This window comes from Solea solea, chromosome 12 (genome assembly GCF_958295425.1).
Source record: "Solea solea chromosome 12, fSolSol10.1, whole genome shotgun sequence".
NCBI lineage: Eukaryota > Metazoa > Chordata > Actinopteri > Pleuronectiformes > Soleidae > Solea > Solea solea.
Window position 1 is genome coordinate 27776331 of NC_081145.1, and position 14070 is coordinate 27790400.

A 14070-nucleotide genomic window follows, 5' to 3' on the forward strand; every position below is an offset into this window, starting at 1 on the left:
CATACTATACTATGAAGTTTTTGACCGATTTTGGACGGCATACTATACTATGACGTTTTTGACCGATTTTGGACGGCATACTATACTATGACGTTTTTGACCGATTTTGGACGACATACTATACTATGACGTTTTTGACCGATTTTGGACGACATACTATACTATGACGTTTTGGACCGATTTTGGACGGCATACTATACTATGACGTTTTTGACGGATTTTGGACGACATACTATACTATGACGTTTTTGATCGATTTTGGACGACATACTATACTATGACGTTTTTGACGGATTTTGGACGACATACTATACTATGACGTTTTTGACCGATTTTGGACGACATACTATACTATGACGTTTTTGACCGATTTTTGACGACATACTATACTATGACATTTTTGATCAATTTTGGACAACATACTATACTATGACGTTTTTGAGTGTTTTTGGACGACATACTATACTATGACGTTTTTGATCAATTTTTGAAGACATACTATACTATGACGTTTTTGACCGATTTTGGACGACATACTATACTATGAAGTTTTTGACCGATTTTGGACGGCATACTATACTATGACGTTTTGGATCGATTTTGGACGGCATACTATACTATGACGTTTTTGACCGATTTTGGACGACATACTATACTATGACGTTTTGGACCGATTTTGGAAGACATACTATACTATGACGTTTTTGATCGATTTTGGACGACATACTATACTATGACGTTTTTGACCGATTTTTGACGACATACTATACTATGACTTTTTTGACCGATTTTGGACGACATACTATACTATGACGTTTTTGATCGATTTTGGACGACATACTATACTATGACTTTTTTGATAAATTTTGGACGACATACTATACTATGACGTTTTTGGACGACATACTATACTATGACGTTTTGGACCGATTTTGGACGACATACTATACTATGACGTTTTGGACCGATTTTGGACGACATACTATACTATGACGTTTTTGATCAATTTTGGACGACATACTATACTATGACGTTTTTGAGTGTTTTTGGACGACATACTATACTATGACGTTTTTGATCAATTTTTGAAGACATACTATACTATGACGTTTTTGACCGATTTTGGACGACATACTATACTATGACGTTTTTGAGTGTTTTTGGACGACATACTATACTATGACGTTTTTGATCAATTTTTGAAGACATACTATACTATGACGTTTTTGACCGATTTTGGACGACATACTATACTATGACGTTTTTGACCGATTTTGGACGACATACTATACTATGACGTTTTTGACCGATTTTGGACGACATACTATACTATGACGTTTTTGATCGATTTTGGACTACATACTAACCTATGACTTTTTTGTCAAATTTTGGACGACATACTTCTTGGTCACATTTCAAACATCTACAGGAACTACACCCCAGGTGGGATGTGAACCCACAAACCTTGGTTTACAAGACCAGTGCCTTAGCCATACAGCCACTTGGCCAATTGATGCCAGGCTGTCGACATTCTGACCTATAACTTTTACGTTGCTTCTTCGATGACATTAACCTATGACTTTGAATGTCAATCGTGGACGACACACGATAGGATGATGATGTGACAACAACTAGAACATCAAGATTGGTGTAGTGGTTATCACTCATGCCTTTGATTCAGAAGATCCGGGTTCAAGACCTGGTTTGAACAAGGAAACTCTGCAATCCTCCGTCCCAGGACTTTTATTCTGGACAACATACTATGACGTTTTGGACGACATACTATACGATGACGACATACTATACTATGACTTTTTGACTGTTTTTGGACGACATACTATACTATGATTTTTTTGATCAATTTTGGACGACATACTATACTATGACGTTTTTGACGGATTTTGGACGACATACTATACTATGACGTTTTTGATCGATTTTGGACGACATACTATACTATGACGTTTTGGACCGATTTTGGACGGCATACTATACTATGACGTTTTTGACCGATTTTGGACGACATACTATACTATGACGTTTTTGATCGATTTTGGACGACATACTATACTATGACTTTTTTGATAAATTTTGGACGACATACTATACTATGACGTTTTTGAGTGTTTTTGGACGACATACTATACTATGACGTTTTTGATCAATTTTTGAAGACATACTATACTATGACGTTTTTGACCGATTTTGGACGACATACTATACTATGAAGTTTTTGACCGATTTTGGACGGCATACTATACTATGACGTTTTTGACCGATTTTGGACGACATACTATACTATGACGTTTTTGACCGATTTCGGACGACATACTTTACTATGACTTTTTTGATAAATTTTGGACGACATTCTATACTATGACTTATTTGATCAATTTTTGATGGCATACTATACTATGACGTTTTTGATCAATTTTGGACGACATACTATACTATGACTTTTTTGATCAATTTTAGTCGACATACTATACTATGACTTATTTGATAAATTTTGGACGACATACTATACTATGACGTTTTTGACCGATTTTGGACGACATACTATACTATGACGTTTTGGACCGATTTTGGACGACATACTATACTATGACGTTTTGGACCGATTTTGGACGACATACTATACTATGACGTTTTGGACCGATTTTGGACGACATACTATACTATGACTTTTTGACACATTTTGGACGACATACTATACTATGACGTTTTTGACCGTTTTTGGAAGACATACTTTACTATGACTTTTTTGACTGATTTTGGACGACATACTATACTATGACGTTTTGACCGTTTTTGGAAGACATACTTTACTATGACTTTTTTGACTGATTTTGGACGACATACTATACTATGACTTTTTTGACTGATTTTGGACAACATACTAAACTATGACTTTTTTGACTGATTTTGGACGACATACTATACTATGACTTTTTTGTCACATTTTGGACGACGTACTATACTATGACTTTTTTCTCACATTTTGGACGACATACTATACTACGACTTTTTTGAGCGATTTTGGACGACATACTATACTATGACTTTTTTGTCACATTTTGGACGACATACTATACTACGGCTTTTTTGAGCGATTTTGGACGACATACTATACTATGACTTTTATGTCAAAGATTGGACGACACACGAAACTATGACTTTTTTACTGATTATGCACTACATAGTACTTGAACCCTGTTTGTTCATTTATTTGATCTTAACATAAGCTTTAGTTCAGCTTAAAGTGAAGTTAGCACATTTTATGAACATGCTAGCTTGTTTTTTAACGAGTTTAAATTCACTTAAATCGTCTGTCAACCATTTTTTACAACTGACGGATTTTGGACGACATACTATACTATGACGTTTTTGATCGATTTTGGACGACATACTATACTATGACGTTTTGGACCGATTTTGGACGGCATACTATACTATGACGTTTTTGACCGATTTTGGACGACATACTATACTATGACGTTTTTGATCGATTTTGGACGACATACTATACTATGACTTTTTTGATAAATTTTGGACGACATACTATACTATGACGTTTTTGAGTGTTTTTGGACGACATACTATACTATGACGTTTTTGATCAATTTTTGAAGACATACTATACTATGACGTTTTTGACCGATTTTGGACGACATACTATACTATGAAGTTTTTGACCGATTTTGGACGGCATACTATACTATGACGTTTTTGACCGATTTTGGACGACATACTATACTATGACGTTTTTGACCGATTTCGGACGACATACTTTACTATGACTTTTTTGATAAATTTTGGACGACATTCTATACTATGACTTATTTGATCAATTTTTGATGGCATACTATACTATGACGTTTTTGATCAATTTTGGACGACATACTATACTATGACTTTTTTGATCAATTTTAGACGACATACTATACTATGACTTATTTGATAAATTTTGGACGACATACTATACTATGACGTTTTTGACCGATTTTGGACGACATACTATACTATGACGTTTTGGACCGATTTTGGACGACATACTATACTATGACGTTTTGGACCGATTTTGGACGACATACTATACTATGACGTTTTGGACCGATTTTGGACGACATACTATACTATGACTTTTTGACACATTTTGGACGACATACTATACTATGACGTTTTTGACCGTTTTTGGAAGACATACTTTACTATGACTTTTTTGACTGATTTTGGACGACATACTATACTATGACGTTTTGACCGTTTTTGGAAGACATACTTTACTATGACTTTTTTGACTGATTTTGGACGACATACTATACTATGACTTTTTTGACTGATTTTGGACAACATACTAAACTATGACTTTTTTGACTGATTTTGGACGACATACTATACTATGACTTTTTTGTCACATTTTGGACGACGTACTATACTATGACTTTTTTCTCACATTTTGGACGACATACTATACTACGACTTTTTTGAGCGATTTTGGACGACATACTATACTATGACTTTTTTGTCACATTTTGGACGACATACTATACTACGGCTTTTTTGAGCGATTTTGGACGACATACTATACTATGACTTTTATGTCAAAGATTGGACGACACACGAAACTATGACTTTTTTACTGATTATGCACTACATAGTACTTGAACCCTGTTTGTTCATTTATTTGATCTTAACATAAGCTTTAGTTCAGCTTAAAGTGAAGTTAGCACATTTTATGAACATGCTAGCTTGTTTTTTAACGAGTTTAAATTCACTTAAATCGTCTGTCAACCATTTTTTACAGTGTACCTAAAGAAAAATGTTTTTTAAACTTTATTTCACTGTTAAAACATTCTTTTCCACCAGAAAACTGAAGTTCGTAGCACGCTCACTCTCTCCTCCCTGCACCAAACTCCATCGAGAAAATCAGCGTTTTTAGCTATTATTTTCCCCTTCGATGTACGAGTACCTCACAAACCCCAATTTAAAAAATAATCCCACACTATAGGTGTAGGTTTTTGACAAATCTTCAACTTTATAAACCCCCAATAACCCCCATTTGTTTGGAAGTATTTGGAAAAAACAAAAAAATAACATCAATAATGTCTCTTTCTGCAAGAACCAGAGCAAAGGACGACTCCAGCATCCAACAGTGAACACACACACACACACACACACACACACACACACACACAGAGGAACAAATCACAGAGAGGATGTTAGTCTGATTCTGTGTGTGTGTGTGTGTGGACTGGTTAAAATGGGAGAAATGACGGGAAAGGAAGGAAGAAGGGGAAGATGAGTTCATCCCCCGAGTCTCCCTACATGTACAGTCTGTCCTCCGTTCTGCATCCAGGCGCCAGAGCCGGACGACCCCGGCTGAGGGGCGGGGCCGTGGGCCCGGCTGCCGCTTGGCTCCGCCCACTGGGCCTCCTGCTCCTCCAGCGCTCGCTTCTCCTGGATTCGAGTGCTGATCTCTGCCTGAAACCTGCACATCTGCTCCTGGAGCTCACTGATGAGATTTACCACACACTGGGAAGGGATGCAACGATGGAGGAGGAGGAGGAGGAGGTGAAGAGGAGAGGAGGAGGAGGAAAGTCAGATATTAACTCACTTCATAGTTTTAATATGGAGTATTTGGGGGGAAAGCCTGCTTTCATGTCCTGATGACGGTTTGCTGAGAAACAACTTAAAAAAAACCTGAATTTAAACAAATGTATAAGAAGATGTTGAAGGACAGAAAAAGGTGGAGGATGGAAGGATCCCAAACAAAAAACATTTGAACCCTTCTTTGGGTCATTTTTTAGTAAGTAATTGAATATTTGGGCAAAAAGTTTTCTTTTTTTAAATCTTTTTTAAAACGTTACACACTGAACATCAGCCAAAGTCAGTGGCTCTTATTTTGAAGGTCAGGTTGAAAGGAAGTGGGGCACTATGTAAGATTGTGTATTTTATTTTGTAAGAATAACGACTAAAACAAATGATAACATAAAAACGTACATTTTATTTAAAAAAATAATGACTAAAACAAAGGAAAACATTATCTGATTTGAAATCAATGAAAACGTATATTGTTATGTCAGTTGTCACACTTCGCACACGTGCCGAACAGAATCGGGCAGTGACATCCCCCTGTCGATCACACCAAAGCCCCGCCCCCCCTAAAGCACACCCTGTCTTTATTTGAATCTAAATCTTACAAAACAGGGACTGAGGTCATAGTCTTGTCAGGAAATGGACTTTTATGATGTCAAATATCCCAGAGAGTCGCCCCCTGATGGCAAATCAAGAGAATACAGAATTCAGGCACTTCTGCGCTGGCATCTGCAGGAAATTCCCCTCACACGCAGGTTCCCGGAGGAACCAAGGATCAAAGGAACGAACGTCCAACCATGTGACGATGAGAGGAGAGCGCCTTTTTTCCCCCTGAGCCACAGCTGCGCCCAAATCAAAGAGATCACCAGACTCTGTGTGTGTGTGTGTGGGGGGGGGGGGGGGTCACGCTCCTGTGACTCCCTGAGGTGAAAGTGTTTGGCCTGCAGGAATGTTCAAAATGGATGCTCACCATTCCTCCTGCCAGAGCCTCGCAGCAGCTGTTACTAACCAACCACACACACACACACACACACACAGACGGGTGTCACTCTCCATCACAGCGTGACCAAAAGCCAAACACCGCTTTCAAACACTTGGATACGTTTGATTTGTTAAGCGCGCGCTTGCTTGTTTATGTCGTGACTGCAGTGAGCGAAACATTAACGTGTTTTACTGTTAATGTTAAAACTCCTGTGTTTAAACATTGTTTAACATCTGTGTTTATGTGACGCAGATATGCATTCAGGTGCTGGAGCCTGGTTCACACTCACTCGTGAGGGGAGGTGCATTTGTATCCTGAGTTTGTAAACTGCTCATTCTCCCCCGGCACCAAACTCCATAGAGAAAATAAACGTTTTAAGGTTACGGGGACACAGGAGCTGCCTCGTGTGGTCAGTTTGTGTCACTGAGGTCAATTTGAACTAAGTTCTTCAAACGGCGAAGTCGCAAAAATAACACGTTTGAATTTGCTGACGGAGGCAGCAGCCTGAGCCACTCCACAACTCCTGTGTGCTGTGATTCTTAAAATCGTCGATTTTCTCTCTGGACTTTGGTGCGGGAGAGCGAGTGGTCTGAAACAAGGCTGACGACTTGTTCTACTCTCTCGTTTCAATATCGTGGAAGAACTGTGATGACTTGAGTGTCGTGTTTCACTTGGTCACGCTGGAAAAGATGAACAGGCAACACAGAGAAGCTCTTGTCTTGTTTCTAAACGTGCTGAGAAGAGATGACACTGATAAAATACAAATAAAAAACTGTCTACGGTTAAGTCATTTGACCAGGATCATTCTCACTGTGGGACAAAGTGGACACCGTGCTTTACTGTGAGTTTAGTCAGTGTTTTCAACACAGGAGAATAAACAGTGTGTCCTGCATGTTCACTTCAGGGTGTGTTTGCATCCAGAGTGAATTCTATCACTCTTTATCTTTCAATCTTCACCGTCTCTCATCTCAGTCATCTCTTCATTTTCTCTCCATCCTCTCTCTCTCTCTCTATTTGTCTGCTTCCTCTGATGATTATCTCACTCCGTCCACGAGCATCTGTAGGACATGAGAGTCTCTGTCTGTCCAAACCGCTGGATCATGTTCATACAGATATTCCTCTGAGGCTTCTGAGAGTCAGACGAATAAACAAAGCATTATCCCTTAACTTAACCATAACCAGTTAATGACTCAACTTAACCAGCTCCGCCTCAGCTGGTTCCGCCTCATTAAGACCAGGTTTTTGGTCTCCATAAGGACTACTGGTCCTGACAGGGTCAGTGTTTACGACAGAAAAAGATCTTAGGGTAGAACCTCAGGACTTCCTGTGGGAACGACGAGATTCACCGGCACGGGAAGCCTCCTTGAAATCCTTGAAATCCTTTAAAGTTTGTGAATTTGGACAAAAAAAGGGCCTTGAATTTATTTTTCCAAATTCACAAACTTTAAAGGATTTCAAGGACCCATCGGGGGACTTTCATGGGCTTGGACATTTCTTTCAAATTTCATAAACATTCAAGGATTTTAAGGATCCATGGGCAGCCTCCTTAAAATTCTTGAAAGTTTGTGAATTTGGGAAAAAACAGGCCTTGAATTTATTTTTCCAAATTCACAAACTTTCAAGGATTTCAACGACCCTTGGGAGAAAAACTTTCACAGGCTTGGACATTTCTTTGAAATTTCAAAAACTTTCAAGGATTTTAAGGACCCATGGAAAACCTCCTTAAAATCCTTGAAAGTTTGTGAATTTGGGAAAAAAATCTAAATAAATCCAGACAGCCTGATTATCATGATGCTCATTAGAGGGTTAAAACAGAACTCTTCACATCTACAGAGCTCCCCCTACAGTTTCGGACGACATATTTTTATGACACAACCGCAAACATCGTCTACCTCTTTATCCTTTTGACTCTGATGTTGTGTTTTTCCCTGTTACAGACAGTAGGGGGCAGTGGAGACAGCCCCCCCCCCCCCGACAACACATCTGACCCTGAAATCCTGCTTTAATGATGTCGCTGCAGTCCCTACCTCAGCTTTGTTCTGCTTGGCGTCCGCAGAGTCCTGTGGTCGCGCGTCGTCGCCGTCCGTCTCCTCCATGCCGACCTCTGTGAGCTTCAGTTTGAGGTAGGACACCTCGTCCATCAGGTCCAGCTTCTGAGTCTCCAGAGAAGTTCTGCTGACCAGCTCCTGGAACAAAAGCATAAACACAACAATTTCAAGGCTTTACAACCCAACACACACAGACACACACACACATAGACATACATACATATGTATCAGTGATGGGAGCTGTGAGAGTCCAGCATGTTTAGTCCACCGAGGACAATGTTCTTCCCACACTGACTGAGCAGCTCCGTCCAGGGGCCCAGACCCCAAAAAGCTAAATATACACACACACACACACACACACAGAGGCGAGCTAAGGACTCTATTAATATATGTCTGTGCTTCTTTGGTATGGCGGCAGAGAGAGAGAGAGAGAGAGAAAAAGAAAAGAGTGCCTAAAAGAGAATCCACAGCACAGACACTCCACATTTTACCGTTAAGTCACACAGAAAAAAACCAAAAAACTGTTGCTTTCATTTCCTCATCCTCATGAATCTCACTTCCTCTTCCCTCAAAACCAAACGACTCTGGTTTTAAAACTCAAACTAACAAACAAACCGACTCTTTTTCTGTACGTGACCCTGAGTGAACCTGCTCAACACAGGAGGCTAACATCGCTGTCCACTGCCCTGCGGTGCAGTTCTTTTAAACCCTGAGTGTGATTACAATTTCTTATACTTGAATTTAAGAAAAATCCACTCAGATTAATGTTGGTGTGAAATGCTAAATGTCCCTTTTGTCAAAGGACTCTCTAAGTTTGAGATAAAGCTGCAAACATAATTGTGACGACACTTGAAAAACAAACCGGTCGACAAGAAAAGAAGTGAATTCATCCTTTGAAGTGGGTGTGACATGACGACGTGTCGTAAAATTAATCGTGCTTGTTGTTGAGTTTGGCAGACGAGTGTTAGCGCTGCAGAGTGGATAATCTGTCATATAATCTGTCACATAATCTGTCACATGTTGCTCTTCATAATTCAGGGGAAAGCAAATGTCGGGGCAGCTGAGGCGCGAGCGCAGATATCTGATGAATTAGCTCTAAAGACGATGGCTTATCCTGCTGTAAGTGACACTGGCCTTTCAGACAGACAGTCAGTCAGCTGTCTGTCTGTCTGTCTGTAGAGTTAAAGCTGCCCGTCTGTTGACATCATGTGATCTTTCAGAGTGGAGGGTATAAATCCTTAATGTGCTAATCCACACATCCTTAAAGCTCGGGTCAGGAGTTTGTGGAATAGAGCGCTTGATGTTTCTCTATAATAATAATAATAATTATACTCATTAACAGCAAAAAGCACAAACTCAGTCAGAGTGCAGACACTCACTCACTCACTCACTCACTCACTCACTCACTCACTCACTCGAGTCAAAAATGTTAAAAAGCTTTAAAATACACTCAAGCACACGTGTTTATTTCTAGCCTTCATCAGAATGTTGGAGAATCTTTCACTTAGTTTTTTCCTCTTTTTTTGCCATTTTATGAGTTTTTCATTTTATTTTGTCCTGTTATTACATTCAAACTATGGAAGTAGATTCTTTAAGAAGCAAATAAAATATCAATCATTCAAAAATATTTATTTTATTGTTTGTTCTTCATCACAGCGTGAGAGTTGTGTGGTCTCTGTCTGTCTTTTATTGCATTTTTATATTTCTCAGTGTTTTATCTGATCTTATGGTTGCCTTTTATATTTATATGTTTTAACTTTCTTTATTTGACTGTTTTGTATCTGTTGTGCAGCACTTTGGTAAATGTATTGTTTTACAAATAAAGTGGATTGGATTTTCAAACAATAAAATAAAATATTTTAGAATTTTTTTTTGCTTCTTAAAAAGAGTTGTTTGAAAATATTGACACAAATCTAATTCCATAATTAATCTGTCAAGTAACTCTGGCCGATGACCAGGGACGATTTTCAATATTATATTGAAATAATACAATTATTATAAATATAAAACTATAAATCTGACTGAGGGCCACGATTGGCCCACGGGCCAGACTTTGCACATACTGTACATTCACACTCACGACTTCTCAACTGGAATGAGGTGAACTCGGGAGTGACGAGCCAACAACAACACTTTTAATGGAAAACAGACGCATGGTACGAATGACGTTTTCCAAGCCACAGCTAAAGACAGAGAGCCATTATTTCAGCGTCTGAGGTCTTTTTTATGTCTCACAGTGTTGTTGACAGTGACGAGGACAAAGACGAGTGTGTGGAGCAGCAGAAACAGGAGGTGCATTCTCTCTCTCGGACACAGAGTTCTTGTCGTGCTCGCTCCTCATGGGTTCGTGGAGTAAAAAACCACCGGCTGACTTTCAAACTGTGAGACCCAAGTATTCAAATGAACTTTTTTTGTTAAATAATAAACATTCATTGAAATCGTGGAGTCTGATAAGGAGAACTTGTGATGACAGCCGACCCCCAGTATCCTGGCGTGTCCAAAATCCGACCGCAGCGTCGGTTTTATAATGTATTATTTATGACCAGGGACAGACTGGGACAGAAAATCGGCCCCGGCCTTAAGGAGTTGCTCTTTGAGTCTCGGGTTCACAACCCAGCTGTGACAGATAGATTCATGCGTTCATCTCCTGTTATGATATATCTGACTCCTGGATCTCACAGATATCATCCACAACTATTACATATTACTAGAGATCCCCCAGGTGACACTAATCCCGTGAGAAGAGGGCTTTAGACGACCATTGTGACGCTTTGTAAACCTGTCACCAAAGTCCATAGAGAGGTCTGAACCTGGACCATTGGCCTTCAGGAATCTGCACCTTATGAAATCTGGCCCTCGTTAAAAAAAGTTTTGGACACCTCTGGCCTATTGGAAGGATAACTGAACCCTTCCTGAGAGGACTGCACAAAGCTGAACAGGTTCATCCTCAACATCCATGTGCTCCCACTGCACCTCCTACGTTCTTTGTCTCAAACATTCAAACCTCATTCACTATTGCCTGACGTTTGCCACGTGTCCTTTGAACATCCTGCATTGTAAGAAGCTATTGCTAATTTATTTCTTCTCCTCTAGAACCACGGCATCCATAAATTACAACATTTCTTGAAAACCATAATTCAGGTAAAAATAAACTGAATGTTAAGAACGTTAATGTTGTTTTTTACGTTTGTGGCTCCGGTCAGAATCTAAAACTCTCACATGTTCATGTTTGTTAGATCTTGAGGACTTTGGTGAGTAACAGTCCTCAGGGTGTGTCTCATTAAAGAGCATGAGGACAATGTGATGCAGAACGGGGACTTACAGGACCATTAGTCCACACCTACAGGCCCAAAACTCTCATCACGAAGGAGCTTTAACAGAGCAATGCAATCGCTCTTCAAAGCCGGTCTTTATTGTGTGTTTGTTCTTGTATCTGTTGCCTCTATATTACCTCGTCATAAACACTGACCAGAAGTCCTCATGGAGACCAAAAACCTGGTCCTAATGAGATACAAGCTTATTTTTGAGGAACTGGTTAAGTTTAAGATTTGAATAGTGCTTCAGTTAACCCTTCTGGTACCATCATGTGACTCCGATGGACCTTTTGTCCTATGTCAGCTGAGATTGGCACAGCACGCCATTGACCTAATCCCCAAATCTCAATGCTTTTGGACTGGCCGGGTCATGAACCCAGTTCTTCTTGCTACAAAGGCAAGAGTGCTAACCACTACACCAACCGCGTGACCCATCTGACGTCTGTTAATCCCTCACACTGCAGGATCATTTGGCCAGATAATCTGTTCAAATCAGCCTAAAATCAGAGGACACCCATGAGTGTTGGAAGGACCAGATCTGAACCCGAAATCTGGCCAATGATCGTCGAGTGAGGGGCGGGGCTTTAGGCATTAACTGGTTATGGTTAAGGGTAGGAATAAGGTCTGGTTTAGACTGTCCAAATGAGTGTGTGTGTGTGTGTGTGTCACCTGTTGCAGCATCTCCTCGGTGGAGGCCAGTTTCTGACGATGTTCCTCCAGAGAACTTTCCAGGTCTCTGATCTTCTCTCCCTGCGCCTCCACCTGGTCGGTCAGAACGCTCACCTGGTGGACGACACAGTCGCACTACGTTAGTAAGAATACTATTAATATTTACATTGCTAGCAACTTTAAGGTTGGTTGATTGGATGGTTAGTACATTTGATTGGTTAGTTGGTTGGTTGATTGTGAGAGGGTTTGTTAGTTGATTTGACTGGTCAATAAATTGGTTGGTTGGTTAGTAGATATGGTTGGTTGATTTTGGGGGTGCGGTTGATTGATTTGACTGGTTAATGAATTAGTTGGTTGGTTGATTCGTAGACTTGATTGGTTAGTTGATTTTGAGAGGGTTGGTTGATTGATTTGACTGGTCAGTAAATTGGTTGGTTGTTTCGTAGATTTGATTGGTTGGACAAAAAACCCAACATATTTTCTAAAGCCTGAAGACGTGACCTATAAACACACCCTCAGGACGTCCATATAAGGAGTTGTGTTTAATTCCCGCAGCAATTTACCAAAGGTGCACCTGTGGCACTGGTCTGTGCCACGTGAGCACTGAGGGTTAACAACAACTCATCCCTCACAAGTACATAAAATACCTTAAAATACACGCGTAAACACGGATGATGGGAATTCACCACAATCACAGAAAGAGAAATGGACGCGATGCATATCACATGATGATGATGGACACATGGTGGTCACCCCTAAAGCAGGTGTATGTCACTGAGTGTCCGGTGTGGTCAGTAAGAGGTCGGTGAAGTGAAAAAAAAACATCGAAATAACAATATTTACGATGACATTTCACAGCATTTCAAAATAAAAGTTAATATTTATATATAATATACTTTTTAACTCTTTGTAGTATCGTATTGTCATTTTTTTTATATATATTGTACTTCCACACATGTGGAAATGCATGTTTATTATGATTAATCATTTTTATCTATACCGTCTTTTACTGCCAAGACAATGTGGATTTCCTAATAAAGGACTTATCTTCACTTAAATCTTGATTAAAATGTCGGCCACACACATCTGTGTGAAATCAATGTTACACAAACAAGCAAACAAAGCGAAAAGTTACACTGATCACAGTATAGTTATATGTTATATGTATAGTTTTATGGTTATATGTATACATATATATATATATATATATATATGTATACACTGTATATCTATGTGTATATACATTTATATATGATTTAAATGTTGAAAAGATCCAACCAGACTCTTACCTGTTCTGAGTCTCGCTGCTGAGCAACACACACACACACACACAGAGGTAAGAGTAGTGTGTGTAACTAAACACAGAGTGTGTGTGTGTGTACATGACACACACACACACACACGATATTCACGCACACACAGGAGAACACAGGTGAAAAGAAAGTCAAGCAACAGCCAA

At 39.5% G+C, this 14070-nt stretch overlaps 1 protein-coding gene across 19 annotated transcripts in view; it reads right to left on the bottom strand.

The window, feature by feature from the left end:
- ppfibp2b (PPFIA binding protein 2b) overlaps positions 1 to 14070 on the bottom strand; it is an 84800-nt gene that overhangs the window by 46648 nt on the left and 24082 nt on the right. For 9 of the 19 annotated variants that reach the window (XM_058644531.1, XM_058644525.1, XM_058644524.1 and 6 more), the window contains 4 exons: positions 13901 to 13918; positions 12612 to 12725; positions 8608 to 8766; positions 5329 to 5535 (listed from right to left, as the gene is read on the bottom strand). In XM_058644531.1, coding sequence (XP_058500514.1) covers positions 5329 to 5535; positions 8608 to 8766; positions 12612 to 12725; positions 13901 to 13918 — 498 coding nt within the window. Of the gene's footprint in view, positions 1 to 5328; positions 5536 to 8607; positions 8767 to 8848; positions 9017 to 12611; positions 12726 to 13900; positions 13919 to 14070 lie in introns of those variants that run through there. The other 10 variants (XM_058644530.1, XM_058644532.1, XM_058644527.1 and 7 more) reach the window with 4 other exon arrangements.